At 48.4% G+C, this 27,475-nt stretch overlaps 1 protein-coding gene across 1 annotated transcript in view; it reads left to right on the top strand.

Moving 5' to 3' along the window:
• The first annotated feature begins 12,767 nt into the window (after positions 1 to 12,767).
• Positions 12,768 to 27,475, top strand: part of LOC115090579 (cat eye syndrome critical region protein 2) — a 394,336-nt gene continuing 379,628 nt past the window's right edge. Inside the window, exon 1 of the mRNA XM_029599850.1 lies at positions 12,768 to 13,201. Coding sequence (XP_029455710.1) covers positions 13,082 to 13,201 — 120 coding nt within the window. The 5' untranslated portion in view covers positions 12,768 to 13,081. The remainder of the gene's footprint in view (positions 13,202 to 27,475) is intronic.

The raw sequence follows: 27,475 nt of genomic DNA, 5'->3' as shown, positions 1-27,475 counted from the left end.
AGGGTCCATCAAGCCCAGCATCCTGTTTCCAACAGTGGCCAATCCAGGCCATAAGAACCTGGCAAGTACCCAAAAACTAAGTCTATTCCATGTAACCATTGCTAATGGCAGTGGCTATTCTCTAAGTGAACTTAATAGCAGGTAATGGACTTCTCCTCCAAGAACTTATCCAATCCTTTTTTAAACACAGCTATACTAACTGCACTAACCACATCCTCTCGCAACAAATTCCAGAGTTTAATTGTGCGTTGAGTAAAAAAGAACTTTCTCCGATTAGTTTTAAATGTGCCCCATGCTAACTTCATGGAGTGCCCCCTAGTCTTTCTACTATCCGAAAGAGTAAATAACCTATTCACATCTACCCGTTCTAGACCTCTCATGATTTTAAACACCTCTATCATATCCCCCCTCAGTCGTCTCTTCTCCAAGCTGAAAAGTCCTAACCTCTTTAGTCTTTCCTCATAGGGGAGCTCTTCCATTCCCCTTATCATTTTGGTAGCCCTTCTCTGTACCTTCTCCATCGCAATTATATCTTTTTTGAGATGCGGCGACCAGAATTGTACACAGTATTCAAGGTGCGGTCTCACCATGGAGCGATACAGGGGCATTATGACATTTTCCGTTTTATTCACCATTCCCTTTCTAATAATTCCTAACATTCTGTTTGCTTTTTTGACTGCCGCAGCACACTGAACCGACAATTTCAATGTGTTATCCACTATGACGCCTAGATCTCTTTCTTAGGTTGTAGCACCTAATATGGAACCCAACATTGTGTAATTATAGCATGGGTTATTTTTCCCTATATGCATCACCTTGCACTTATCCACATTAAATGTCATCTGCCATTTGGATGCCCAATTTTCCAATCTCACAAGGTCTTCCTGCAATTTATCACAATCTGCTTGTGATTTAACTACTCTGAACAATTTTGTGTCATCTGCAAATTTGATTATCTCACTCGTCGTATTTCTTTCCAGATCATTTATAAATATATTGAAAAGTAAGGGTCCCAATACAGATCCTTGAGGCACTCCACTGTCCACTCCCTTCCACTGATCACCGGTCCTAATCACCGTAGCGGTGAGTCGGCGCTCACTGACCCTACTTTCCATCATGACCTTCCTTAATATTACGGTTTTAGCAGAAGCTCCACTCTGTGGGCTGCAGTTGTAAAAATGTTGGTGGTATCAAAAAGCCATATTGATGGCAATGGGACACCGCATATGACTACCCAAGGATTTAAAATGGGATATCGCTAAAGAGGGTCTGAGATAATGCGGTGCCTTAGATTGGCATATTGTATTTTGATGAGAGTGTTTTGTCCCTCAGAGCTCTTTCAGCATTGAGAATGAGGGGCTGATGTCTAGTAAGGACAGGATCTCTACCATTTTCCTTGTCCTTTTAAAATATTTTAAAACCACAAGTCTCACGAGTAGGAACATGGATTAAACTGCACAACCCGTCTGAGTGTACCTAATATTTAGGTGTTCTGATTCTGATATGACCAGAAAGCAGAGAACCATGGATCTGACCTCATGCAGGGCCCCTCTGGCCTGTTGGCATTTACTCTATCACCAGTACAATGGTAAATTTGTCACATTGCCAGAATAATCAAATTCATTGTCCCGCCTCTGAGCAAGTGACCCAATGGAAGCATTTTGTAATGCATGCGGACATTACATTTTTAATAAACTAAACTAAGTCAAGAGGTAAAAACTTCAGATAAGGCCTGATTCAAATATTGACTGCCTGCCTGTCTTCCATGGAAAGGCATCTTTTGTAACTGAAAAGCCTGAATTGGTTAATCTAGTTGGCAGAGTTGGGCTTGTTTGGCCTGCACAACAAAGCAAGTTATGTGTTGGACCTCATGGGTTTTACTTCAGGCATAAAAATGCTAAACAATATGCATAAAATCCCACTAATACTTTACATACTTAAGAAGTTGACAAGGACAATTTAATAAGTTTGACCCACTCCAGATTGGCCATGGTGAGTCAGCGTGAAGTCTAGTGGCTGTAAAGGATTCCAAAACTGGCAGTGGACCTAGAGTTTGTGTTATCTCAGCATGAATGCAAATTCCATATTTTTTTATCTCAGTCAGTAAACATGCAGGACCCCTGATTTAGTAAAAATTTGTGTTGACAGCATTCTGAATTTAAGGAAAGACCCCAACCATAAGAACTGCAACACTGACTCTCTGCAAACATGGCTATCAAGTAACTTCAGGGCATAAGGGATGGGCTGAGACTGCTTAAACAAAAAATCACCCCACTGCATGCAGGGACTTTGAAGCCTGTTTTTTTTTCTGCAGGGAATGCAGGATTATAAATCCCAGAATGCCAGCTAATAAACCAAGATTTATTAAAACTGTCCCCATGTGCTGAAGCCCAGTCACTCTTCCTGAAAATGTTATTGGAAGGCTGGGTCATTCTACTGCTATAATCAGGGCCAATGCAAGAGTATTTGATGCCCTAAGCCAGTGGTTCTCAACCCTGTCCTGGGGGGACCCCCAGCCAGTCGGGTTTTCAGGATATCCACAACGAATACGCATGAGAGAAAATGTGCATGTTATGAAGGCAGTGTATGCAAATTTTCTCTCATGCGTATTCGTTGTGGATATCCTGAAAACCCGACTGGCTGGGGGGGTCCCCAGGACAGGGTTAAGAACCACTGCCCTAAGCAAACTTTTGGACAGTCTTCCCCATTTTCCACCAATTTACCTACTGGTGGCAGCTCCAGCACAGCACTCCCTCCTACTGGCAGCAATGGCTACAGAACACTGCACTCTTCTTTGTCAGTATTTGCTCTGGCACCAGCGCCCCTCTGAGTTCCTTGCTGGGAGGATTTTGCCACCTCAGACATTTTGGTGGTCTAGGCGACTGCCTAGTTTTCCTAATGGAAGCACTGGCCCTGGTTATAGCACGGTTATATTAAAGCAAAAGCGATATGAACAATTTTCCACAGCCTTAAGAACGTATAGTATGAAGTGCCATGCTGCATCAGACCAATGGTCCATTGATCCCAGTATCCTCTCTCTGACAGGAGTCGGTCTGGGTCACTTAGAAGTACCCGGCTGATCCTAATGGAAGGATCTTTTCCCTGTTGCTCATCCCAGAAATAAGGTGATCCCCACTTCTGCCTGACTAATAACACTGGTCTACATCCAAAATGCTTCCAAAATGAATGTAGTCCAACTTTACTAAATCTGGATCACTGAGAAAACGTTGCTTAAAATTGTTGATTGGCTTTCATTTTCAAAATTTGCTAATAGTGTTACGGTGGCGAGTTGAGGTGGACCCTTGGGCCGGCCTGATGGAACTGGGGGTTCCGTTGTGGACAGGCCGGGAGGCGGAATGAAGCTGAAGCACCGAAGACCACTTCACCCTGGAAGTCCTAGATGCCCCCAGGAGGAGCCCGTAGGGATCTGGACCGCTGGGACTTAGGAGACAACAAGAGATGAGACGAGAAGAGAGTCCGAGGGTCAGGGCAGGCGGCAGGCAAGGCAGGTCAGAAGTAAACTGGAGTCAAGAACCAGGAAGTCACTGAAGCGAGGATCAGCCGGAGCTGGAGCCGGGGCAGGAACACAGGGAGGATCCGAGGTCAAGGCAGGAACAGCAGGGCCGGGCAGTAGGCACAACAGGAACAGCAGGAACAGCAAGGTCAGCAGGAACAGCGAGGACAGCAGGAACAGACGGCAACTAGACACGCCGAAGAGGAACCTCGTTGCAAGGCGTCGTTTAGGAGTCAGACGCCGACTTAAGTACTGTGCCGGCGTCTGACATCATCCAGGGGGCGGTCCAGCACTTCCGGGTGCTGGACCTTTAAATGCTCTGCCCTCGCGCGCGCGGGGGCGGAGCCAGCATCAGGCCTCAGCGGCGTCTACCTCGTGGAGACGCCGCAGCCATGCGGCCTAGCAGGCCTGAAGCCCGGCGATTCCGACCGCGGACCAGAGCGGGGGTAAGTGGGCACGGACTTGATCGCGAGAGATGCGATTGGGGCCGCAACAGTACCCCCTCCCTTACGCCCCCTCTTCAGAGAGCCCGGCTTACTGGGATGCTCCAGATGGAACTGTCGTAGGAGGGATTTATCTAAGATGTTGCGAGCAGGTTCCCAGGTGTTGTCTTCATCGCCGCAACCTTCCCAGGATAAGAGGTACTCCCAACGGCGGTTGAAAAAGCGCACGTCAAGCACCTCACGCACCTGGAATGTGGGGTCCTCAGCTGTAGGAGTCGGTGCGGCCTCTGGTGGCTTGTGGTGGAAGTGAGAGAGGATCACTGGTTTAAGGAGGGATACATGGAAGACATTGTGAATGCGTAATGTGGATGGCAATCGTAATCGATAAGACACCATCCCAATCCATTCTGCCACACGAAAGGGACCACAAAACTTAGGTGCTAACCTTTTAGAAGGTAGCCTCAGATGGATGTTCTTCGTACTGAGCCAAACGCGGTCTCCAGGCAGAAACACTGGAGCTGGTCGCCGATGCTGGTCAGCATACCTCTTTGCCGCTTTGCCAGCTGAAGCGAGCTTGCTCTGTATGGAATTCCACAGTCGTTGAAGTTGCTGAGCTGATAACTGTGCTGCAGGTGAGGAAGCTGATAGAGATAAGGGCAAGGGTGGCTTAAGTTGTTTCCCATAAACTGTTTGGAAAGGGGATCTCCCAGTTGCAGAGTGAATCTGGTTGTTATAGGAGAACTCAGCCCAGGGAAGTAATTCCACCCAATTGTCCTGCTTCTCATTTACAAATGCCCGGAGAAAGGTCTTCAGCGAACGATTCATACGCTCCATTTGACCGTTGCTCTGAGGGTGAAACGCCGTGGAAAAACTGAGCTGTACTCCAAAGCTCTTACACAGGGCCTTCCAATACCGAGCCGTAAATTGTGGCCCCCGGTCTGACACTATGTCCTGTGGAAGGCCGGGGATGCGGAAAATGTGCTGTGCAAACAGGAGTGCTAGCTCTGGAGCAGATGGCAGCTTAGGCAACGGCACAAAGTGGGCCATTTTAGAGAAGTGGTCTACCATAACCCAAATCACAGTCTTCCCTAATGATGCTGGCAGATCCACCACAAAGTCCGTGGCTATATGGGTCCATGGCTCCGTGGGTACTGGAAGTGGCTGTAATAGGCCCCAGGGAAGCCCGACTTTTGGTTTCGGTTTGGCGCATGTGGGGCATGAATCCACATAGGTTCGGACATCACATCGTAGGTTGGGCCACCAGTAGTAGCGATTCAGTAAATCTAATGTTCTGTCTCGTCCGGCATGCCCCCCTGGTTAGTGAATCATGGGCCCAGCTTAGCACTCTCTGTCGTAGGCGTTTCGGGACTAAAGTCCTTTCTTGGGACTCGATGGTGACAGCTGCCAAATGAACCTTGGCGGGGTCTAGGATGTACTGAGGGCTCTCCTCCTCCTCCTCCATGGACGAAGTCCGAGATAAGGCGTCGGCTCGGACATTCTTTGAGGCTGGACGATAGTGAAGTTAAAACGGTTAAAAAAAGAGCGACCATCTGGCTTGCCTGGGATTCAGGCACTGAGCTTGGGATAGGAACTCAAGGTTCTTATGGTCTGTGTAAACCATAACTGGGTGGATTGCCCCTTTGAGCCACTGCCTCCACTCTTCGAAGGCCAACTTGATTGCCAAGAGTTCTTTATCACCTATGCTGTAATTGCATTCGGCGGGCGAGAACTTCTTCGAGTAATAGGAGCATGGGAGCAACTGGCCGGATTTCGAATGCTGGCTGAGTATGGCTCCTACTGCGAGACTAGAGGCATCGACCTCTACCACGAAGGGACATTGGGGGTCGGGATGATACAGACAAGTGTCCGTTAGAAAGGCTTGCTTTAGATCCTCAAAGGCCCGGCAAGCGGTCTCCGGCCACACCTTAGCATCAGCTCCTTTGTGTGTCAATGCAGTAAGGGGTGCCACTCTACACGAGTAATGAGGGATGAAGTGCCCGTAAAAGTTGTCAAATCCTAGGAACCGTTGTAACGCCTTGATTTCCCGTAGGGCGAGGCCATTTGGTAATAGCAGATACCTTTTCTGGATCCATTTGAAATCCGGTCGACGACACTATGTATCCCAGGAATGGGAGTGACTTGAACTCGAACATGCACTTTTCGAGTTTAGCGTATAGATGATTATCTTTCAAGACTTGCAACACTTGTTTGACATGCTGTCGGTTATACTCTAGGTCTTTAGAGTAGATCAGAACATCGTCCAGATACACTATGACATAAGAATTCAACATGTCCCTCAGTATCTCGTTCATGAGGTTCTGGAAGACTTCCGGAGCATTACACAGCCAGAAGGGCATTACCAGGTATTCATAATGCCCGTCTCTGGTGTTAAAAGCAGTATTCCATTCGTCTCCCGGGCGTATGCGGGCTAAATTGTAAGCCCTGCGTAGGTCAAGCTTCATAAAGAGTTTGGCTCCCTGTAGTCTGTCCAGGAGTTCGGGGATCAACGGAAGTGGGTAGTGATCCCGCTTGGTGATGGCATTTAACCCACGGTAGTCGATACACGGTCTAAGCATTCCGTCTTTCTTCCCCACGAAGAAAAACCCTGCTCCATCAGGTGACCGAGAAGGGCGGATGAACCCCTTAGCAAGATTCTCTGTGATATATTCTGACATGGCACGAGTCTCTGGTAGGGATAGTGGATACACCCTGCCCCGGGGAGGCGTGGTTCCAGGTAGCAAGTCTATCACGCAGTCAAAGGGTCGGTGCCGTGGAAGAATCTCTGCTTTTTTCTTAGAAAACACTTCCGCGAAGTCTTTGTACGCTGCGGTGGTTAACATAGATATCCTGGGTGGTCTGGGTGTCTCGATGCAATGAGAAAGGCAGAAAGGTCTCCCTTGCGCAAGTTGTAGGGTGTCCCACTTAATCACTGGAGAATGTAACTGCAACCAGGGCAAGCCCAGCACCACTGGGTGTATTGCTTTCTCCAACACCAAGAAGGAGATTTCTTCAGAATGTAGGGCTCCCGTCTGGAGCTTCAGCGGCCTTGTGGCTTCGGAGATGCTTCCAGGGAGCATAGTGCCTTGAATAGATGTGACCCGTAGCGGAAGACGCTGTGGCACGGTGGGCAATTGTAATTGTTGTACCAAGTCTGCTATGATGAAATTTCCCTCCGCTCCTGAATCTATGAAGGCCAAGGTGTGGAAATACCCTCTAGGGTATTCTATTGTCATAGGGACTGTACATTGAGGAGCAGAGCCAGCGCAGCCTAGGAGTAGCTCCTCCATACCACCTAGGCTCTGGCGTTTTCCGGTCGTTCTTTGCACTGTGCTAACAAATGACCTTTACCGCCACAGTAAAGGCATAAGCCCAGCGTGCGACGTCTCCTCCTCTCCTCAGCTGTCAGCAGCATATGACCTATCTGCATAGGCTCTTCCGAGGAGGGGACCGCAGGAACCGCTCTAGGGGCGGCAGACAGTGTCAAAGGCCTGGAGAATGCTGGAGCTAATGATATGGGGCGGCGTGGCGGGTGCCCCTCTTTAGCCCGCTGTTGAAGCCATCAGTCAATCCGGCCAGCCATGTCAATAAGGTCATTGAGGTCATCTCGGATGTCTCTGGCGGCCAATTCATTTTTTATATGACCCGCCAGACCCTCTAGGAAGACTCCCCGCAAGCAGTCGTCGCGCCAACCCACCTCCATGGTGAGGGTGCGAAATTCGATGGCGTAGTCGGCCAGGGGTCGAGATCCTTGCCTTAACTGTAGTAGCTCTGACGTGGCCATGGACAGGCGTGCGGGTTTGTCGAAGACTTATCGGAAGTTAAGGACAAACTGCTGGAGGTCGTGCAGTAAGGGATCCTGGCATTCCCACATCGTCGAAGCCCAATCCAAGGCCTTTCCATCAAGCAGTGAGAAGATGTAGGCTACTTTCATCGAGTCGGATGTGAATTGGGCTGGAAGCAAAGAAAACCGGACGTAACATTGGTTTAAGAACCCTCAGCACATCTTGGCGTCGCCCGCATACCGTGTCGGAGCTGGGAGCTGAGTTAGTGCCACTATATTCATGGTAGGAGGTGGAGGTGGCACTGGAGGCGGTTCCGGTGGGACCGCATCCAGCCGGTTGGCCAAGTGCTCGATGGTGGCAGCCAGGACGTCGAGGCAGTGTTGCTGCTGCTGCAGATGTTGAGCCATCCCGGGGATGGCTTGCAAGCCAGGCATGTCCACCGGGTCCATGGCCTTGCAAACTGTTGTGGCAGCGAGTTGAGGTGGACCCTTGGGCCGGCCTGATGAACTGGGGGGTTCCATCATGGACAGGCCGGGAGGCAGAATCAAGCTGAAGCACCGAAGATCACTTCACCCTGGAAGTCCTAGATCCCCCCAGGAGGAGCCCGTAGGGATCTGGACCGCTGGGACTTAGGAGATCACTGCAGATGGGAGAAAGCAGCGAAGGTATCACCCTGGAAGTCCTAGATCCCCCCAGGAGGAGCCCATAGGGATCTGGACCGCTGGGACTTAGGAGACAACGAGAGATGAGACGAGAAGAGAGTCCGAGGGTCGGGGCAGGCAAGGCAGGTCAGAAGCAAACTGGAGTCAAGAACCAGGAAGTCACTGATGCGAGGATCAGCCCGAGCTAGAGCTGGAGCCGGAGCAGGAACACAGGGAGGATCTGAGGTCAAGGCAGGAACAGCAGGGCCGGGCAGTAGAAACAACAGGAACAGCAGGAACAGCGAGGTCAGGAGGAACAGCGAGGACAGCAGGAACAGACGGCAACTAGACACTCCGAAGAGGAACCTCGTTGCAAGGCGTCATTTAGGGAGTCAGACGCCGGCTTAAGAACTGTGCCGGCGTCTGACGTCATCCAGGAGGCGGTCCAGCACTTCTGGGTGCTGGACCTTTAAATGTTCTGCCCTCGCGCGCATGCATAGCAGCGTGGGGTCGGAGCCAGCATCGGGCCTCGGCGGCATCTCCCTCATGGAGACGCCGCAGCCATGCGGCCTAGCAGGCCTGAAGCCCGGCGATTCTGGTCGCGGACCGGAGCGGGGGTAAGTGGGCACGGTCCCGATCGCGAGAGACGTGATTGGGGCCGCAAAAAATAGATCAATATATGTGACCTTTAACTTGAGAACTGCGGAGGATAAGTGAGTTAAGAAGGGAAAGGATCTCAGATTAAACCAGAAATGATTAATGTACATCTTTGACTGAATCTATGAATAAATCTATGACTGGGTTTGGACAGTACTTGCTTTTTGGGCACAACAATGAATGATGCAATCTGAAGCTCATATTGTGTCAAACATGATATGAATTGCATTATGTTATCCTAGAACTCATGGAAGAAAAAGTGTTCAGCATCCAGCACTTGTTGAATCAAGGAAGATTTTGTTACAACCCTTTCTCATCAAGCTGGGTCTAATGAAAAACTTTGTCACGGCCATGGACAAAACTAAAGAAGTCTTTAAGTACCTTGATTATAAATTTCCAAGGTTAAATGAAGCTAAGATAAAGGAAGGTGTCTTTGTTGGCCCTCAGATTCGTGAACTTCTTTGGGATGATGCATTTAACAAGCATTGTGAGGCAAGGAAAAGATGGCATGGAAGCATTCAAGTTAGTGGTAACAAATTTTCTCGGAAACAACAAGGCAGAGAACTACAAGGTGTTGATGGAAAACCTCTTCAAGGCATACAAAAGCCTTGGCTGCAACATGTCAGTAAAGATACATTTTTTGCACTCCCATTCAGATATCTTTCTACCAAACCGCAGAGCAGTGAGCGATGAGCATGGTGAGCAATTTCACCAGGACATTGCAGCAATGTAAAAATGGTATCAGGGCAAATGGAGCCCATCAATGCTTGTAGACTACTGCAGAACTGTAAGATGTTCCATTTAAAGAATACAAGAGATAAGCCAAGAAGAGCCACTCATAAGGACTAAACTATGTATATATATATACATAGTGGGGTAGATTTTTTTAAAAAGCGCGTTTGCGTACTTTTGTTTGCGCACCAGGCGCAAACAAAAGTACGCTGCATCTTATAAGATACGCGCGTAGCCGCGCATATCTTCTAAAATCCTGGATTGGCGCGCGCAAGGCTGCCGATTTTGGGCAGCCGGTGCGCGCCGAGCCACGCAGCCTGTCACCGTTCCCTCCGAGGCCGCTCCGAAATCGGAGCGGCCTCGGAGGGAACTTTCTTTCGCCCTCCCCTCACCTTCCCCTCCCTTTCCCTACCTAACCCCCCCCCCCCCCGGCCCTATCTAAACCCCCCCCCACCTTTATCCACGGATTTACGCCTCCTGGAGGGCCTTGCGCGCCGGCGGCCTTTGGAAAATAGGCGCGCCGGCGCGCAAGGCCCTGCTCGCATAAATCCGGGCGGATTTATGCGAGCAGGGCTTTTAAAATCTGCCCGAATAGTTTTTGGCCTTTTGTTTCATAGTAAATTTTATTTCTATAATCCTTTTGCTCTTTAAATTTTTAAAGTGTTATATAAACAGAACAGGTAAATATTATGCAACCATAAATACAAGAAAAGATCTAAGTTTGCAATTTATGATTAGAACTCTACTATCTATGCACTATCTTAAAAACTTAAGTATCATGGAAACAGTAGCTAATCAGCTGTTTTAATTGTCATATTTGAATTCAGCACATCAACATCAATAATGAATGGCACATTTTATCATTGAAGCAGATGCCTGCTAAAAATTGGTATGTCAGTGTAATCGTTAATTGACCTGCCCTTCATAAACTTGTCCAAACCTTTTTTGAATCCTGCTATGCTATTAACCTGGACTATATCCTCTGGCAACAAATTCCACAGCTTCATTTGTATTGACTGAAAAAATATTTTCTTAAATGTGTTTAAAATCTGCTTTCGGTTAATTTCATCTTTAGCACTAACAACATAAGAACATAAAAATTGCCATACTCGGTCAGACCAAGGGTCAATCAAGCCCAGTATCCTGTTTCTAACAGTGGTCAATCCAGATCACAAGTACCTGGCAAGATCCCACTGCCGCACACTGAACTGAGGATTTCAATATATTTTCCACAATGATGCCAAGAACCTTTTCCTAATACAGAACCCAGCACTGTGTATCTATAATTTGGATTATTTTACCCCCACGTGCATCACTTTGCACTTGTCCATATTAGGCTTTCAAGGTGTCCTTCAGGTTCCCATTTCAAATTAACTATATTACTAAGGGTCCTTTACAAAATCATAATCCAGTCTCACTCATGCACATCACAGGGGTAATTGTCAAAGACAATTATGCCCATAAAACAAGTGGCTCTTTGAAATTAGCGCTGGTGGGTATGGACGTAAAAGTGCACTTGGAGCACGATTTCATGCGTACTGTTACACGCATATTAAAAAGGTGGAGTTGGGGCAGAATTGGGATTATGCACATTTTTGATCTTTTGATAATTTGCATGTAAAAGTATGGAGCAGGTATACCTACTGTGTATTTTTAGAGTGGACTTAGATTCATAGATTTGCTTTGAAAATTCAGGTCCTACATAGGCTACTGAAAATTACTCTCCCTAGGCCCTATACATTTACAAAAAGTGTTTGGAGTTAAGAGATTGTTTTCCTCATAGCCTCTAGGTGCTTCCAGATTGATGCTGGACGATGTTTAGGAATGTTTTAAGATCAGTTGTAGACAGGTACATTAGATGGATGGTACGGCACTGAAACTGAGGGGGACTCCAACAAAATTACACATGAAACAACTCCTGGGGGGTTTCATGCACGAAAAATAGTAACCCAAAGAATGTTTCAAACACTTACAGTAAATTTAATTAATATTGCAAGTGGATCTTGATGGTTTATACACTGTGATTGCTTATACCACAGGGAACACAATATTGAACCAACCTGTGGAAAGTACACATTAGAAGTCTCCAATTTGAAATTATTCTGAGGCCTTTGGAACTTAATCCTACACATGTGAATCCGCAGGTATCTAACAGACACTTTCCATTTGACTCAGTGGGAGAAGAATAGGTGTGCAGGAGACATATCCATGGGAGAACAATTTTATATTCTCCTTTGCTCAGGGTCTCCAGTTTCCTGGGAGGAGGGCAGTGTGAGGTCATTAATGGTGATAAAAAAAAACAAGCCCACACACTGTCTTTCTTAGTGGTGATCAAAAATATCCATACCCTGCCTCCCTCCCAGGAAACGAGAGACCCCAGGCAATGGACATTATAAAGTTAAGGTCCCTTCTCAGGCAGCTCACAAATCAAGGGCTGAAGGGCCGGAGAAAAAAGAGACAGTGTAGCGAGCAGCAGCAAATTCCCCTCCCCCTCAGAAGAGGACATGCACGTACTGCTGCTTCTGTGTAAGCCGAAGGACGATCCCTAGTGACCCCCAGGCCACGGATGAGCTTCAAGGAAGCAGCACATGAAAACTAGTAGCCCGCCTCCTAGGCATCCTGACTCTGTCCCCACCCCCTTTCAGCTCTCCGGAGAGCGTTCCCTTTAACTGGACTCTACCATGGCGACCACGGGGTAGACCCTCTGTCCTACACCACCCCTCAAGCACACCTGGACAAGAGGAAAGTGCAACGTTTCTCTCTCTCTCTTTTTGACGAGCCTTCTTCGGAACAGCCGGGTGATGAAATTCTCGGGAACTGGGTCAGCATTAGGGGTGAGACTGCACCGGATTAGTTTTGGGAGGGGGATGAAAGGGGAGATGCTTGTTTGTGTTGTGGAGAGTCACACCCCCCTTCCCTCCTCGTGAGCTGCACGGTGGTGCGCTCTTCCAATCCCCCCCCCCCCCCTCTCTCGCTCCCCCCACTGCTCCCATCTGTTTCCCCCCAGCGGCGCTAGAGAGAGCGAGAGCGCGTGAGTTGTTACATTGTACAGGAGAGGATGGGTCCGCGCGACGGCCGCGAGCTCCCCGTGCATCGTCGCTGCCGCACATAAACAGAACTCTGCCCCGGCGCCGGAGGCTCGCGCGACGGAAACGAAGGGGGAAGAAAGCAGTCGCACCACCTCCGGCCGGGACCACCGCTGCTTCTCACCGCCTCGCAGCCCCCCCGAGCGGGGTGAGGGTGGGAGGCTGGGGGAAGAAGGGTCCCATGTGTATGGCGAGCGTGGCGTGCTGCTGCTGACCACTCTGGAAAATGTCCCAGGAATGTGGCGTCTCCCTGCAAGAAATCCGCTCCTGGTGGGAAGTGCCCGCCATCGCTCACTTCTGCTCCTTGTTCCGGACCGCTTTCCACCTCCCGGACTTCGAGATTGAGGTGAGGAGGGGCTGCGGCTCTATTCTTTAGAAGTTCTCTTGCTCGGCTGCCCCCCCCCTCTCCGGATAAAGGACTGCGCCCCGGAAATCTACCCTGGCTCTGAGTTTTATTCCAGTTGGCTGCGGTTTTATTGAAAGAATTTATAGGCAATGTTTCCTAACTTTTTTTTTTTTTTGCTGTGTGAGGCACCTGTGGTTCGTCCAGTTGGCTTTTTTTTTTTTTTTTTTTTTACTGTTACTTCGGTCTTGGGCTGAGAGAGTTTTTAATTTGTGTGGGTTTTGTTTGTGTGATATTGCGTTTGCGCGGTGTCTTGTTGAAGTTGGTAGGGGGTGAGTGGGTACGGGGGGGGCGGCTTGTAAGGTCCTTACTGACTCGTGGTGAGAAGGGAAAGCCCAGGTTCCTTTCCGCGTCCGAAACGGTTCCGGGGGCGCTTTTCGTCTTTTCTTCGCAACAGCTGCAGCCTTTCCCTCGGTCTGGCCGCCTCACGCTTTTTTTTGCCGGCGATTCAAAGCGATCCCGCACGGGGTCAGTGCTGGGGCCGGGGGACTGTAGCGCTTTGTATCCGGCCGAAATCGGGGTGGCTTTATTTATTTGCCTTTCTTTTAGTTTTCTTTTTATTATCTAGATCAAATGCGAGACTGTACACTTTTTTTTTTTTGAATCGCCTGAAAAGGTGAGGATGCTGTTCTGCTTGGTTGCCTCTCACGGCTTTTTTAGCATTTGCGTATCTGCTTTCAGTGCTGTAGCCGGCAGGATCTGAAAAGGAGCTGAGGCGCATCTGATCCATCGATCCCCCACGAACTTTTGTTATCCCGTCCTGCTTTTATTCGCAGGAGTTGTGTTTTTGGATTAGGGAAGTTCCTTAAAACATGGGTGATGCTGCAAATGTCCACATACGTTTGCTTCTTCCTCACCCCGGATTTGTAAATACAAAGTAGGAGGGGGAGGGGTGTGTTGTGTGTGTGTTTAAGGTCATCCAATGTTGGTAACATTTTTAATTTGCAGTTTTGTTTCGTGAAGGGATTAGGAAACCTGGGTTACTTTTTGTGTGTGTATAAAGAGGTGAATATGGTAATGTAAACTAGGAGTTTAACCACTACTTATCTTCCCCCCACGCCCCCCCCCCCCCCCGAACAATCCTATTAAATAATGACATTAGGATTCGAGTGCTCTCACGTCTTAGGTTTCCTAGGAGCAGTTAAGCTTCCTGCGTGACCATGGACTTTTTATAAGTTACATTTCTCGCAACTGGGTCGGTGGGCTTCTCGCAGAGCCCCTTCCCCCACAAAAAAAAATCGCTTTATAGACTCCCCCACCTCCATCATAAATCCGGAAAGGTTTTATTTTTGCATAATGTATTTTCTTTTGGCGTTATATTTGGGGGATCTAATTACATGAAGGAGGCTTAAGACGAAGTGAAACAATCTTACTTTTTCTTGTGCTGTAGGTGTATAGTGTAACATTATCGGTTTCGGCTGGTCTAGAGGTTAGGTACATACGCGTGTGTGTATTTTGGTAATGCCAATTGTATCAGATCTTGATGTAAGTAAATACATCTTGAGCTTTCGAGGAAGTTAATGGAGTGATGCAATGCGAACACCAGTCAGTGCTATAAATATTTATTTTGTCGTATGTTTTCAGGGAACCTTATTTCCTACTAAGCATGTTTTTTCCTTGTAGGAAGAATAACCTGTCTTTTTTTTTTTTACTGTACATATTGGAAAAACTCTTCTTAAAAAAGAAGTAAATATTCTGTTGAATTATTGTTAAATCTATTCCTAGTCTTATTTTTTTTAATCTTTAAGGGTAATCAAACACTGTCATTAAGATGCACAAAATATTTATGTATCTGTTCAGATTTTGTGAAGGAATTGGTAGTGCCCCTGTTTAGGGAGATGAGGATAATAGGGGGAAAAATCCCCCACCACTACAACACAATAAAGTTAAACTGGGGGGGTGGGGGGCTTTCATCCATTAAACTCAAGAGATTCTCAGTTTTAAGCTGCTTATTAAACTTAGATTTCCCCATCTGTTGTAGGCAGATGTAACAACTTGAATCTCTGTGATGCCTTGCACCTTTAAGCAGATGGATAACTGCTTTTGAGAAGAGGAGCACAAAGTACTTAAAAAACAAAACAACAAACATTTAATGATGGAGGGGGAAACATATTGATGCTTTTTGATCTTTTTGGGGAGGGCAAAGCCTCCACCTCTTGACCAAGTCACAATCGATTGAACCCCTTCCTACCCCCTCACTTCCCCTCTGCCATTACCAGAGTATGAACACTCAATTTAAGGAGTGATGGATGTCCCATTAAAATCCAGATAAAATTCATTAGGGAAACCACCTGTGAAACCTGTATAGTGTGAAATTTACATCTCCATGTATTCTTTGTACTTGGATCTGTATAAACTTTACACCACTGTAATAAGCTACTGTGAAATGTTTGGATCCAAGGCACTGTCTGTAGCATTACCACTAGAATAGAAACAGAATGCTGGCAAAATCCAGTACCATCCATCAAAGTGGACCAAGCTAATGTCTTGTAACATTTATCAGAGATTATTTTTTTTTAAAATAGAGAAAACATAAAATATTTTTTAAGTAATTTACTGGAAAGTTTAAATTAGCATCAGAACCACTCAGAGCTATCATACAGCTCAATACAGTAAAGTGCGGCCGCGGTTACCCTGCTCCTAACCAGCTTTCTACTCACTTTTCGGCCGCGTTAGTCCAACCCGCGATACATTATCCCCCTTTAATCCATCCTTACCGCCTCTTTAAATCCATGGGTAACCCCTTCCGCACGCGGCATGTATATCAGATGTAAACGATCGAATTAGCTATTCCCTCCCATACAGTAACGCGCGCCCAGACTATCGCTATTTTACCCTGCCATTTTGCCGCGCGTTTAACCTGCTAACTTACCGCCTACCCCTACCCCTGCGTTAGAGGCAAGGGTTAAGGGTAGACGGCAAACTTTCCCTCAAAAGAAAACCTAAAAACCTTTAAACCATTAAATATATGAAAGGGCAGCTTTTAATCTCTTATTTACTGTCCATGTCTATTTTATTATTGTCGGCTAGCCCCCCCCCCCCCCTTTTTTTTGGTTTTTTAACATGATATTGTGAATCATTGCACTATACATGCAATTCCTTAAATGAACTTAAAACAAGTTGTTGGTAAAGTTGTTATAAATACCTTGGATGTCACTTTCCGAATCCCCCATCTCCACGCGGGCGGGCGGTCATCGAGGCGGGAGCCGGCGGGCGCGCGTTCATCCAGGCGGCGGCGGGAGCCGGCGCGCGTTCATCCAGGCGGAGGGAGCCGGCGACGAAAGCGGCCTCTAGCAGCCCCAGCCGGCAGTGAATGAATGCGCGCCTGTGTACGCCCGTGCAATTTCGGCGCTCAAGGCAGTGCGTTAGCGAACGCCAGCGTCACATGCCGTGACGTCAAGCGTCGTGACATCACGCCTTGAGCGCCGAAATTGCACGGGCAAAGACAGGCGCGCATTCATTCACTGCCGGCTGGGGCTGCTGGAGGCCGCTTTCGCCGCCGGCTCCCACCGCCGCTGCCTGGATGAACGCGCGCCCGCCGGCTCCCGCCGCCGCTGCCTGGATGAACGCGCGCCCGCCGGCTCCTGCCTCGATGACAGCACGTGCTCCTGCCTCGATGAACTCGCTCCCGCCTCGAATGCACGCCCGCCGGCTCCCGACAGTAAGTTTACTTTTTTTACACTTTATTCCATTTTGTGTAAATTTTCGCCCTGTGCCTTGCTTCGGGAGGGGGGGGAACCATCCACTTCCTGGTACCTGTCACACAGGCGTGCATTCATTCATTGCCGGCTGGGGCTGCTGGAGGCCGCTTTCGCTGCCAGCTCCCTCCGCCTGGATGAATGCACACCCGCCGGCTCCCACCGCCGCTGCCTGGATGAACGCGCGCCCTCTCGCCCGCCGTGCAATTTTGTGTTTTTCTATACCGGCATTCGCGATAAGAATCACATGTCGGTTTACAATTAACAAAAGGGGTGTAAAAAGAAGATACAATAAAAACATTAACAAGTGCGGAACGAAAAACGTTGCAGTTACAATAAAACAGGGAAATACACAACTGGGAGCAGTGAAAAATCGATAGGATTAAGCGCCTATACAGTAAAATGGGTTGCGCGGGCCTAACGCTTCGCAGATGCGGCTTGCATTTGCAAGCAATTTAAATAGAGTATCGAGCGGTATGTGAACAGAATTGTGCGTGCGGCAAGCGAGGGTGCGCCCGGCACTGCCGCACTCTTTCTAACGCGGCCTTACTGTATCGACCTGATAGTTACTGTAAAGGCATTTTGGTTTCAAATGCTTGTTAAAAATCTTATATATGTGGTTTTTTTTATAGTACTCTGTCTGATTTGTGTCTGAGTTCTGCTTTTCTGTTATAGGTTATTTCTGAATATGATTGCTTACTTGTCATTTAAACTTGGATGTGTTTAGTAGGTCCTAGATATTTCCTTTTGAATTAGGTTTGGGACAGGTAGTATTCCTAGAAGTCTCTATGAACTGTACCTTTCCATGCGCATTTACATTTATTATATGCAGATAGACGTTTCCACATTTATACTGGGATCTGGATTTTACCCATGTGTGTCAGCTGGCTTGGTGAACAAGTGTGTTTGGGGTGGGGTTTGTACATCTGGATAATTGTGCTGGGAGAGCATGAGGTCCTGAAATATTTGTACTTGCCAAATGTTATACAAATTAAACTATCACTTTCAAATGTTTTGATTTGTAGTTCCCTTCTCTCTTACTTGTGCACACATGCACCTTTTGGATATTAATTTCAGAGAAAAATTGAAAACCCTTTTAACTTTAGTGATGTACATTGTATATTTTTTACTTTAGTGCTGTATTCCAAACAAGCCCATAGCTATTCATGAATACAGTAACCAATAACCGTACAATACAATCATAAAACAAATACCATACTACTACCCTCCTCCATATAAAAACATTCTTAACATAATATTAAAAAATTCAGTAATTACAAACCACTTAATTCCAGACATCCTCAGCTATTTGTTGGAATAGCCATGTCTTCACAGCCTTATGAAACAGAGTAGTCATTTTGTAAATGAATGACCACAGGCAAACTATCCCACAATACTGGTGACAGCACAGAAAAAAGCACAGCTCCTTGTACTCTGTAATCGAGCTGACTGGTGGAGAATAGGAGCACCAACAGCCTCTGAGAAGAGCAAAAGTTTCTTTTTAAGTTACAAAAAGAGCTATGTTGTCTCTCAAATATCTAAGTCCGAGGCCTTTAACACTTTACGTTGAAGACTGTAAATTTACAACATACTTCTACTTGCAACCAATGCAGACTTTTCAAGAGGAGAAATATCACTTTCTTTTTTTTTTTTTAATTAAGATCTCTCAAAATTCTCATTGCAGTGTTCTGGGCCATCTGTAATCTCTTAACAGCATTTTGTGGGAACCCAACATAGTGGCAACACAGTTGGATTATTCAGTCTAATGCTTACACCACAGAGATTAAATTCTCGTGAGTCAGATACAGAAATATGACAGATCATATGAAATGAGACAAAGGAAGATTCTGCCATTGTTGAAACTGAAAATCCAATAGCTCATCCATAGCAATTCCTAATTTAATCTCTCCCTCCAGACTATGAACTGACTTTATAAATGGAATCTAAGTTCCATCAATTGCAATCCAAAAGTCCTCATTTGGTTCCATTCTTCTTATCCAGAGTGTTTCAATTTAGTTAGCTGTAACCATTATACTATCACCTGTAACGTTACCTAGAAAATGCTACTAAAATTCAAGGATTGGAAAAGAATGGGCAGTATTTAACGTTTTTAGAAACATTTTTAATTTCAAAGGCAGGAAATTTAGACTCTGGTATTTTGAAAACTGCTAAGCAGAGTAAGGGTTCGGTAGCTCTGAATACAATGTAGACCTTCCAGACAGTAGCAAGTATTTCTTTACCCAATTTTATTACATCATTGAACTTGTTCACTTTACTTGTTTTGAAGGACATTCTTTATAAAGATTTCTCATGTGTCTATAGACAAGTTGGCAGCTCTGTTTGTCTCTTCTGTTTCTTCAGTAGCATGTCTTGACCATTAATGGGATGCCAATTAGAGATGTGATTCAGCCTTCGTTATCGGTTCGCCATGGGAAATTTAGTTTTCCTGCGGTTCGGGCCGATTTTTTTTTGGCCGCCCCGAATTCCCTGTACATACCAGGATCATTCCAGACGATGGGTTATGTGCCCTGTCCAGCAGATGGAGTCAGAAACAGATTTCTGGGGGAGGTGCTACACTACGTCACCACCCTCGTCATCATCCCCAGTATCTTTCTGACTCCAGCAGATGCGGTTTGTGGAACTTGGGTTCCTCACAACTTTATCTTCATTATTAATTTTTCTCTCATTTTGCTTTAAGGGATCAAGTAAAAACTTTCTCTTATATTATAGCTAATTTCTTTATTTGGGAAAAGTCTAAAAAAAAAAAAAAAAAAATTTTCTATTGAGGGAAATTGAGCGCAGTAACGGTTTGTTACCTCACCGGGGCTTCCTGACAAGCCTCTTTTCTCTCTCTTTACTACTCTCTCTCCGTTTCTGTTTGACTGGGGTAAGTGTTGCTTTTTTGAATTTAATTTTCAGGTTACCTCAGCGCTTTTTCGCCGACGTTTTTCGACGGAGGGTGCACGCTGGTGGTCCAGCCTCTCCCCCACTTTCCCCCTCCTCCCCCCACAACGCTATCTAGTCGACCCGCGGTCCCGCGAAGTTCATTCCCCGGGACCGCCGGCTGCCGGGAAGGTGATACCCCGGCGGTTCTTGGGTCGGCAGGGGGGAGTTTTTCTCTTTATTTCCCGCAGTCATCTCAGCGCGAGGCTATACTTGCCGCGCTTATTCGCCCCTCCCCCCTCATTGTTTTTTTCAATGCCGCGCCCGGCGGCCTGTGTAATATGCGGCCGACAGGGAGCTAAAATCGTCAGGGAGGGGCGTTGCTCGGGCTGCCTCCCCGATGGGGAAACATGTCCGGCTGAGGGGGACGCCGAGGGAATGGTGGACCGCGATTTGAGAAAAAGACAGGCCCCGTTCCCGCTCAGCACAGAAACGGCAGCCATTTTAATGTCAGACTCGGAAGCGGGGTTATCAGAGGAGGACTCCCCGATTATTTCAGCACTCCCTTCGAGAACTCAGCGGACCTCAGCAGACCCCAGTCACCGAGAGGGTGAGGCCTCAGGGGCCCCCTCCGGAGGATTTTCTGCTTTTTCACCGGAGTTCGTTGTTCTGATGCACAAAGCTTTTTAGCATTTCAAGGATGCTTCTTCAGACTTCTCTGTCCCCCCTCCCCCAAAGTTGGCCCGCCTTTCATCATTGCAGGGGGATTCCCCCTCCCAAGGGATTTCCTCTCCTTCTGGCGCTCCACCTCAGCCTTCCAAGGATCCCTCAGCTGTACCTCCACCCCCGGTTTCGTGCTCAGGGGGGGACCCTCCGGGAGATCCTTCGGGAGATGATCCCACTTTGCTTTCTCATCTGGAGGGAGATGATCCAAGGATTCTACGTATTTTCCAGTCAGAGGAATTGGAGGACCTGATCCCTCATATTTTGACGGAAATGGACATCGACCCCCCTCCTGAGCCTGTTGGACCACAACCAAACGTAAGGAAAGGTGACCCTCTCCTTGCGGGTTTAAGGCCTTTGGCCAAGTCTTTTCCCACTCACCCTTCTTTCTCCAACTCATTTCCCGTGAGTGGGATACTCCTGAGGCAACCCTCAGAGTTAGTAGAGCTATGGAGAAGCTCTACCCACTCCCACAGGATTTTCTGGACATCCTCAAAGTTCCCGCCGTGGACTCGGCTGTATCAGCAGTGACCAAACACACTACCATACCGGTCACGGGAGGTACGGCTCTGAAAGACACTCAGGATAGAAAATTGGAAGTCTTTCTCAAAAGGATTTTTGAAGTTTCCGCACTAGGCATGCGAGCGTCCATTTGCAGTGCTCTTGCTCAGAGAGCAGGTTTACGCTGGGTACAGCAGTTGCTTACCTCGCAGGAGTTACCAGATGCTGAGGCCCTACAGGCGGATCGGCTGGAAGCCGTGATGGCATATGGGGCGGATGCCTTTTATGACCTACTCAGAGTCCTCGCCCGTTCCATGGTAGCGGCAGTCTCAGCTCGACGCCTTCTCTGGCTGCGAAACTGGTCCGCGGACGCATCCTCTAAAACGCGCCTGGGATCCCTTCCCTTCAAGGGTAAATTCCTTTTTGGGAAGATTTGGATCAGATCATTAAATCTTTGAATGAGAATTCAGTGCATAAGCTTCCGGAAGATCGTCCACGATCCTCAAGGTTTTCCTACTCTTCTTCCAGATCTCGATACAGGAATCAGCGGAGGACACGAAACACTCGTCAACAAGCTCCTCGGAACCCATCCTCACGTTCAGGTTCCTGGAACAGGCCCTTTCGAGGGCGCCGTCCCGGCAGGGAGGGTCAGGGACGGGGTTCCTCTAATTCCTCCTCCTTCAAGACAAACCAATGATGCCAGTCGGACCCACGACCCGGTTCCCCGGCTGGGGGGCCGGATCTCTCTCTTTTACAGCGAGTGGGTCCAAATTACATCGGACCAGTGGGTCCTGGATATTCTAAAGCACGGCTACGCATTGGATTTTGTCCATCCTCCCAGAGACAGGTTCCTTTTCTCTCCTTGCGGATCCAGTTACAAGCAAGAAGCTGTCGCTTCCACTCTCGACCGACTTTCCGCACTTGGAGCGATTTCACCAGTCCCTCCCTACGATTGGGGTCGAGGTCATTACTCCATCTATTTTGTTGTCCCAAAGAAGGAGGGTACTTTTCGTCCCATCCTGGACCTCAAGATGGTGAACAGGTCTCTACGAATCCCCCGTTTTCGCATGGAGACTCTTCGGTCGGTTCTAGCAGCGGTACATCGAGGAGAATTTCTAGCTTCCTTGGATCTCACCGAGGCCTACTTGCATATTCCTATTCTCAAGGATCATCAGCGCTACCTAAGATTCAAGATCTTAGGTCAACATTTTCAGTTCCGGGCCTTACCTTTCGGTCTAGCGACGGCTCCACGAGTCTTCACGAAAATCATGGTAGTGGTGGCAGCTGCATTGCGCCGGCAGGGCGTTCTGGTACACCCTTACCTGGACGATTGGCTCATACGAGCGAAGTCATGGGACCAGGGTTGCCGGATGGTCAGAATAGTGCTCCGCATGCTCCAGTCTCTCGGGTGGATTGTCAACTATGCCAAGAGTCACCTAGTTCCTTCCCAGTCCCTGGAATTCCTGGGAGCACATTTCGACACGAAACAGGGCATGGTATTCCTCAAGAAAGAAAGGGCTCAGTCCCTTCGCGATCAGGTTCTCCGATTCTTGGATCTTCAAGAACCCACATCATGGGATTACCTTCAGCTCCTGGGCACGATGGCCTCCACTATCGATCTTGTTCCTTGGGCCTTTGCCCACCTCCGCCCTCTTCAAAGGTCTCTGCTCTCCAGATGGAAACCGTCCTCACAAGACTACCAGATGGTACTCCCAATTCCGATGGATACCGTCCACAGTCTCCACTGGTGGCTAGAATACCGAAACCTAGCTCAAGGAGTATCTCTGGACATACCAGAATGGATAGTGGTCACCACGGATGCCAGTCTATCAGGATGGGGGGCGGTCTGTCAGGAGAGCTCTCTACAAGGTCAATGGACGGTGGAACAAGCCCGGTGGCCCATCAATCGTCTGGAGACCAGAGCGGTACGTCTGGCGTTAAAAGGGTTCCTTCCTCGGTTGCTTCACAGAGCTGTCAGGGTCCTTTCCGACAATGCGACCACGGTGTCTTACATCAACAGACAGGGGGGCACACGAAGTCTTCAAGTATCCTTGGAAGCGGACAAATTAATGCTCTGGGCGGAAAGGCATCTGTTGCGTTTGGCAGCCTCCCACATAGCGGGAGTAGACAATATACAGGCAGACTTCTTAAGTCGTCAACGCCTGGATCCCGGAGAATGGGAACTCTCGGGGGAGGCAATGGATTTGATAATCTCCCGATGGGGTCCTCCCCACCTGGATCTCATGGCCACAGCAAGCAATGCAAAGACTCCGCGTTTCTTCAGCCGCAGAAGAGAACACGGCGCAGAAGGAATCGATGCTCTAGCCCTGCCTTGGCCGCGGAACATCCTACTTTATGTCTTTCCACCGTGGCCTCTCGTGGGAAAAGTGATTCGAAGAATCGAGAATCACCACGGTCCAGTGGTCCTAGTGGCGCCGGAATGGCCTCGTCGACCGTGGTTTGCGGATCTTCTTCTCCTAACCATGGAAGGCCCTCTACGTCTCAGCCACATTCCACGCCTACTTCGGCAGGGACCCATATTTTTACAGCAGGCCGATCGCTTCTGTCTAGCGGCCTGGCTTTTGAGAGGCGCAAACTGAGGTACAGAGGCTACCAGGAGGAGGTCATTTCGACTCTATTACTAGCTCGTAAGAGATCTACTTCAGTCACTTATATAAGAGTTTGGAAGGTCTTCGAAAATTGGTGCGGATCTCACGACATCCACCCCACCAATGCTTCCGTATCTCAAATTCTCTCCTTCCTTCAGGAAGGACTAGATCTCAGCCTCTCTTACAACTCACTTCGAGTACAGGTCGCGGCTTTGGGCGCCCTCTTATATAGTGGCGAAGGATCGCGTCTCTCCTCTCATCCGGATGTGGGTCGCTTCCTTAGAGGGGTGCGTCACTTGAAGCCTCCGTTACGTCCTCCTTGTCCGTCCTGGAATCTGAACTTAGTTTTACGAGCACTTAGCGGTTCACCTTTTGAACCCTTAAGATTTTCCTCTCTTAAAGATCTGACCTTTAAAACTATCTTCTTGGTGGCAATCTGTTCAGCGCGACGCATTTCAGAACTACAGGCACTATCCTGTCGAGAACCGTATCTCCGTTTTTCAGATGACGGCGTGTCTCTCCGCACGGTCCCATCTTTTCTTCCTAAAGTGGTTTCGGCCTTCCACCTCAATCAGTCAGTTGAGTTGCCTTCCTTCAAATCAAACGAACCCAGGGATTTACGTCTTTTGGATGTAAAGCGATGTCTGTTGCGTTATTTGGAAGTTACCAATGAATTTCGTCTTTCCGACCATCTCTTCGTTCTCTGGTCGGGCCCCAGGAAGGGTCACATGGCATCCAAAACGTCTATTGCTCGCTGGCTGAAGGGGACAATTGCTTCGGCTTATATTGGGGCCGGTAAGCAACCTCCTTTGGGGGTTAAAGCCCATTCCGTTCGCGCACAGGCAGCATCATGGGCAGAGTCTAGCTCTGTTTCAGTCCAGGAGATTTGCAGAGCGGCGACGTGGAAGTCTCTCCATACTTTCGCAAGGCACTATCGTCTGGATGTTTCCACATCATCAGACGGTTCTTTTGGGGATCGAGTCATCCGAGCAGGGCTATCCACGGCCCGCCCATAAGAGGGAAGCTTGGGTACATCCCATCGTCTGGAATGATCCTGGTATGTACAGGGAAAAGAAAATTATTCCTTACCTGCTAATTTTCGTTCCTGTAATACCATGGATCATTCCAGACACCCTCCCATTACTATTGAAAGTTTTAATTAAGGTGGGCTATCTCTGCTCGACTATGCTCTCCTTATTTTTCTACTCACTCTAGCACTCAAAGTTGTTTTGTTCAAATATTTATGTGTTAATAAGTTCTCTGTTGAGGTTATCATTCTGTTCTTTAACAGTTTTCAAACTTTAAATTTTAGTTAATACATTTACTTGATCCCTCTCTTCCTCTTGGGCTTGGCTTTGCTAGGCTAGATACTGGGGATGATGACGAGGGTGGTGACGTAGTGTAGCACCTCCCCCAGAAATCTGTTTCTGACTCCATCTGCTGGACAGGGCACATAACCCATCGCCCCGAATTCCCTGTACATACCAGGATCATTCCAGACGATGGGTTATGTGCCCTGTCCAGCAGATGGAGTCAGAAACAGATTTCTGGGGGAGGTGCTACACTACGTCACCACCCTCGTCATCATCCCCAGTATCTTTCTGACTCCAGCAGATGCGGTTTGTGGAACTTGGGTTCCTCACAACTTTATCTTCATTATTAATTTTTCTCTCATTTTGCTTTAAGGGATCAAGTAAAACTTTCTCTTATATTATAGCTAATTTCTTTATTTGGGAAAAGTCTAAAAAAAAAAAAAAAAAAATTTTCTATTGAGGGAAATTGAGCGCAGTAACGGTTTGTTACCTCACCGGGGCTTCCTGACAAGCCTCTTTTCTCTCTCTTTACTACTCTCTCTCCGTTTCTGTTTGACTGGGGTAAGTGTTGCTTTTTTGAATTTAATTTTCAGGTTACCTCAGCGCTTTTTCGCCGACGTTTTTCGACGGAGGGTGCACGCTGGTGGTCCAGCCTCTCCCCCACTTTCCCCCTCCTCCCCCCACAACGCTATCTAGTCGACCCGCGGTCCCGCGAAGTTCATTCCCCGGGACCGCCGGCTGCCGGGAAGGTGATACCCCGGCGGTTCTTGGGTCGGCAGGGGGGAGTTTTTCTCTTTATTTCCCGCAGTCATCTCAGCGCGAGGCTATACTTGCCGCGCTTATTCGCCCCTCCCCCCTCATTGTTTTTTTCAATGCCGCGCCCGGCGGCCTGTGTAATATGCGGCCGACAGGGAGCTAAAATCGTCAGGGAGGGGCGTTGCTCGGGCTGCCTCCCCGATGGGGAAACATGTCCGGCTGAGGGGGACGCCGAGGGAATGGTGGACCGCGATTTGAGAAAAAGACAGGCCCCGTTCCCGCTCAGCACAGAAACGGCAGCCATTTTAATGTCAGACTCGGAAGCGGGGTTATCAGAGGAGGACTCCCCGATTATTTCAGCACTCCCTTCGAGAACTCAGCGGACCTCAGCAGACCCCAGTCACCGAGAGGGTGAGGCCTCAGGGGCCCCCTCCGGAGGATTTTCTGCTTTTTCACCGGAGTTCGTTGTTCTGATGCACAAAGCTTTTTTGCATTTCAAGGATGCTTCTTCAGACTTCTCTGTCCCCCCTCCCCCAAAGTTGGCCCGCCTTTCATCATTGCAGGGGGATTCCCCCTCCCAAGGGATTTCCTCTCCTTCTGGCGCTCCACCTCAGCCTTCCAAGGATCCCTCAGCTGTACCTCCACCCCCGGTTTCGTGCTCAGGGGGGGACCCTCCGGGAGATCCTTCGGGAGATGATCCCACTTTGCTTTCTCATCTGGAGGGAGATGATCCAAGGATTCTACGTATTTTCCAGTCAGAGGAATTGGAGGACCTGATCCCTCATATTTTGACGGAAATGGACATCGACCCCCCTCCTGAGCCTGTTGGACCACAACCAAACGTAAGGAAAGGTGACCCTCTCCTTGCGGGTTTAAGGCCTTTGGCCAAGTCTTTTCCCACTCACCCTTCTTTTCTCCAACTCATTTCCCGTGAGTGGGATACTCCTGAGGCAACCCTCAGAGTTAGTAGAGCTATGGAGAAGCTCTACCCACTCCCACAGGATTTTCTGGACATCCTCAAAGTTCCCGCCGTGGACTCGGCTGTATCAGCAGTGACCAAACACACTACCATACCGGTCACGGGAGGTACGGCTCTGAAAGACACTCAGGATAGAAAATTGGAAGTCTTTCTCAAAAGGATTTTTGAAGTTTCCGCACTAGGCATGCGAGCGTCCATTTGCAGTGCTCTTGCTCAGAGAGCAGGTTTACGCTGGGTACAGCAGTTGCTTACCTCGCAGGAGTTACCAGATGCTGAGGCCCTACAGGCGGATCGGCTGGAAGCCGTGATGGCATATGGGGCGGATGCCTTTTATGACCTACTCAGAGTCCTCGCCCGTTCCATGGTAGCGGCAGTCTCAGCTCGACGCCTTCTCTGGCTGCGAAACTGGTCCGCGGACGCATCCTCTAAAACGCGCCTGGGATCCCTTCCCTTCAAGGGTAAATTCCTTTTTGGGGAAGATTTGGATCAGATCATTAAATCTTTGAATGAGAATTCAGTGCATAAGCTTCCGGAAGATCGTCCACGATCCTCAAGGTTTTCCTACTCTTCTTCCAGATCTCGATACAGGAATCAGCGGAGGACACGAAACACTCGTCAACAAGCTCCTCGGAACCCATCCTCACGTTCAGGTTCCTGGAACAGGCCCTTTCGAGGGCGCCGTCCCGGCAGGGAGGGTCAGGGACGGGGTTCCTCTAATTCCTCCTCCTTCAAGACAAACCAATGATGCCAGTCGG

This window comes from Rhinatrema bivittatum, chromosome 4 (genome assembly GCF_901001135.1).
Source record: "Rhinatrema bivittatum chromosome 4, aRhiBiv1.1, whole genome shotgun sequence".
NCBI classification, from domain to species: Eukaryota; Metazoa; Chordata; class Amphibia; order Gymnophiona; family Rhinatrematidae; genus Rhinatrema; species Rhinatrema bivittatum.
The sequence above is the reverse complement of the archived record's forward strand: the minus strand, read 5'-3'. Positions and strand labels throughout refer to the sequence as shown.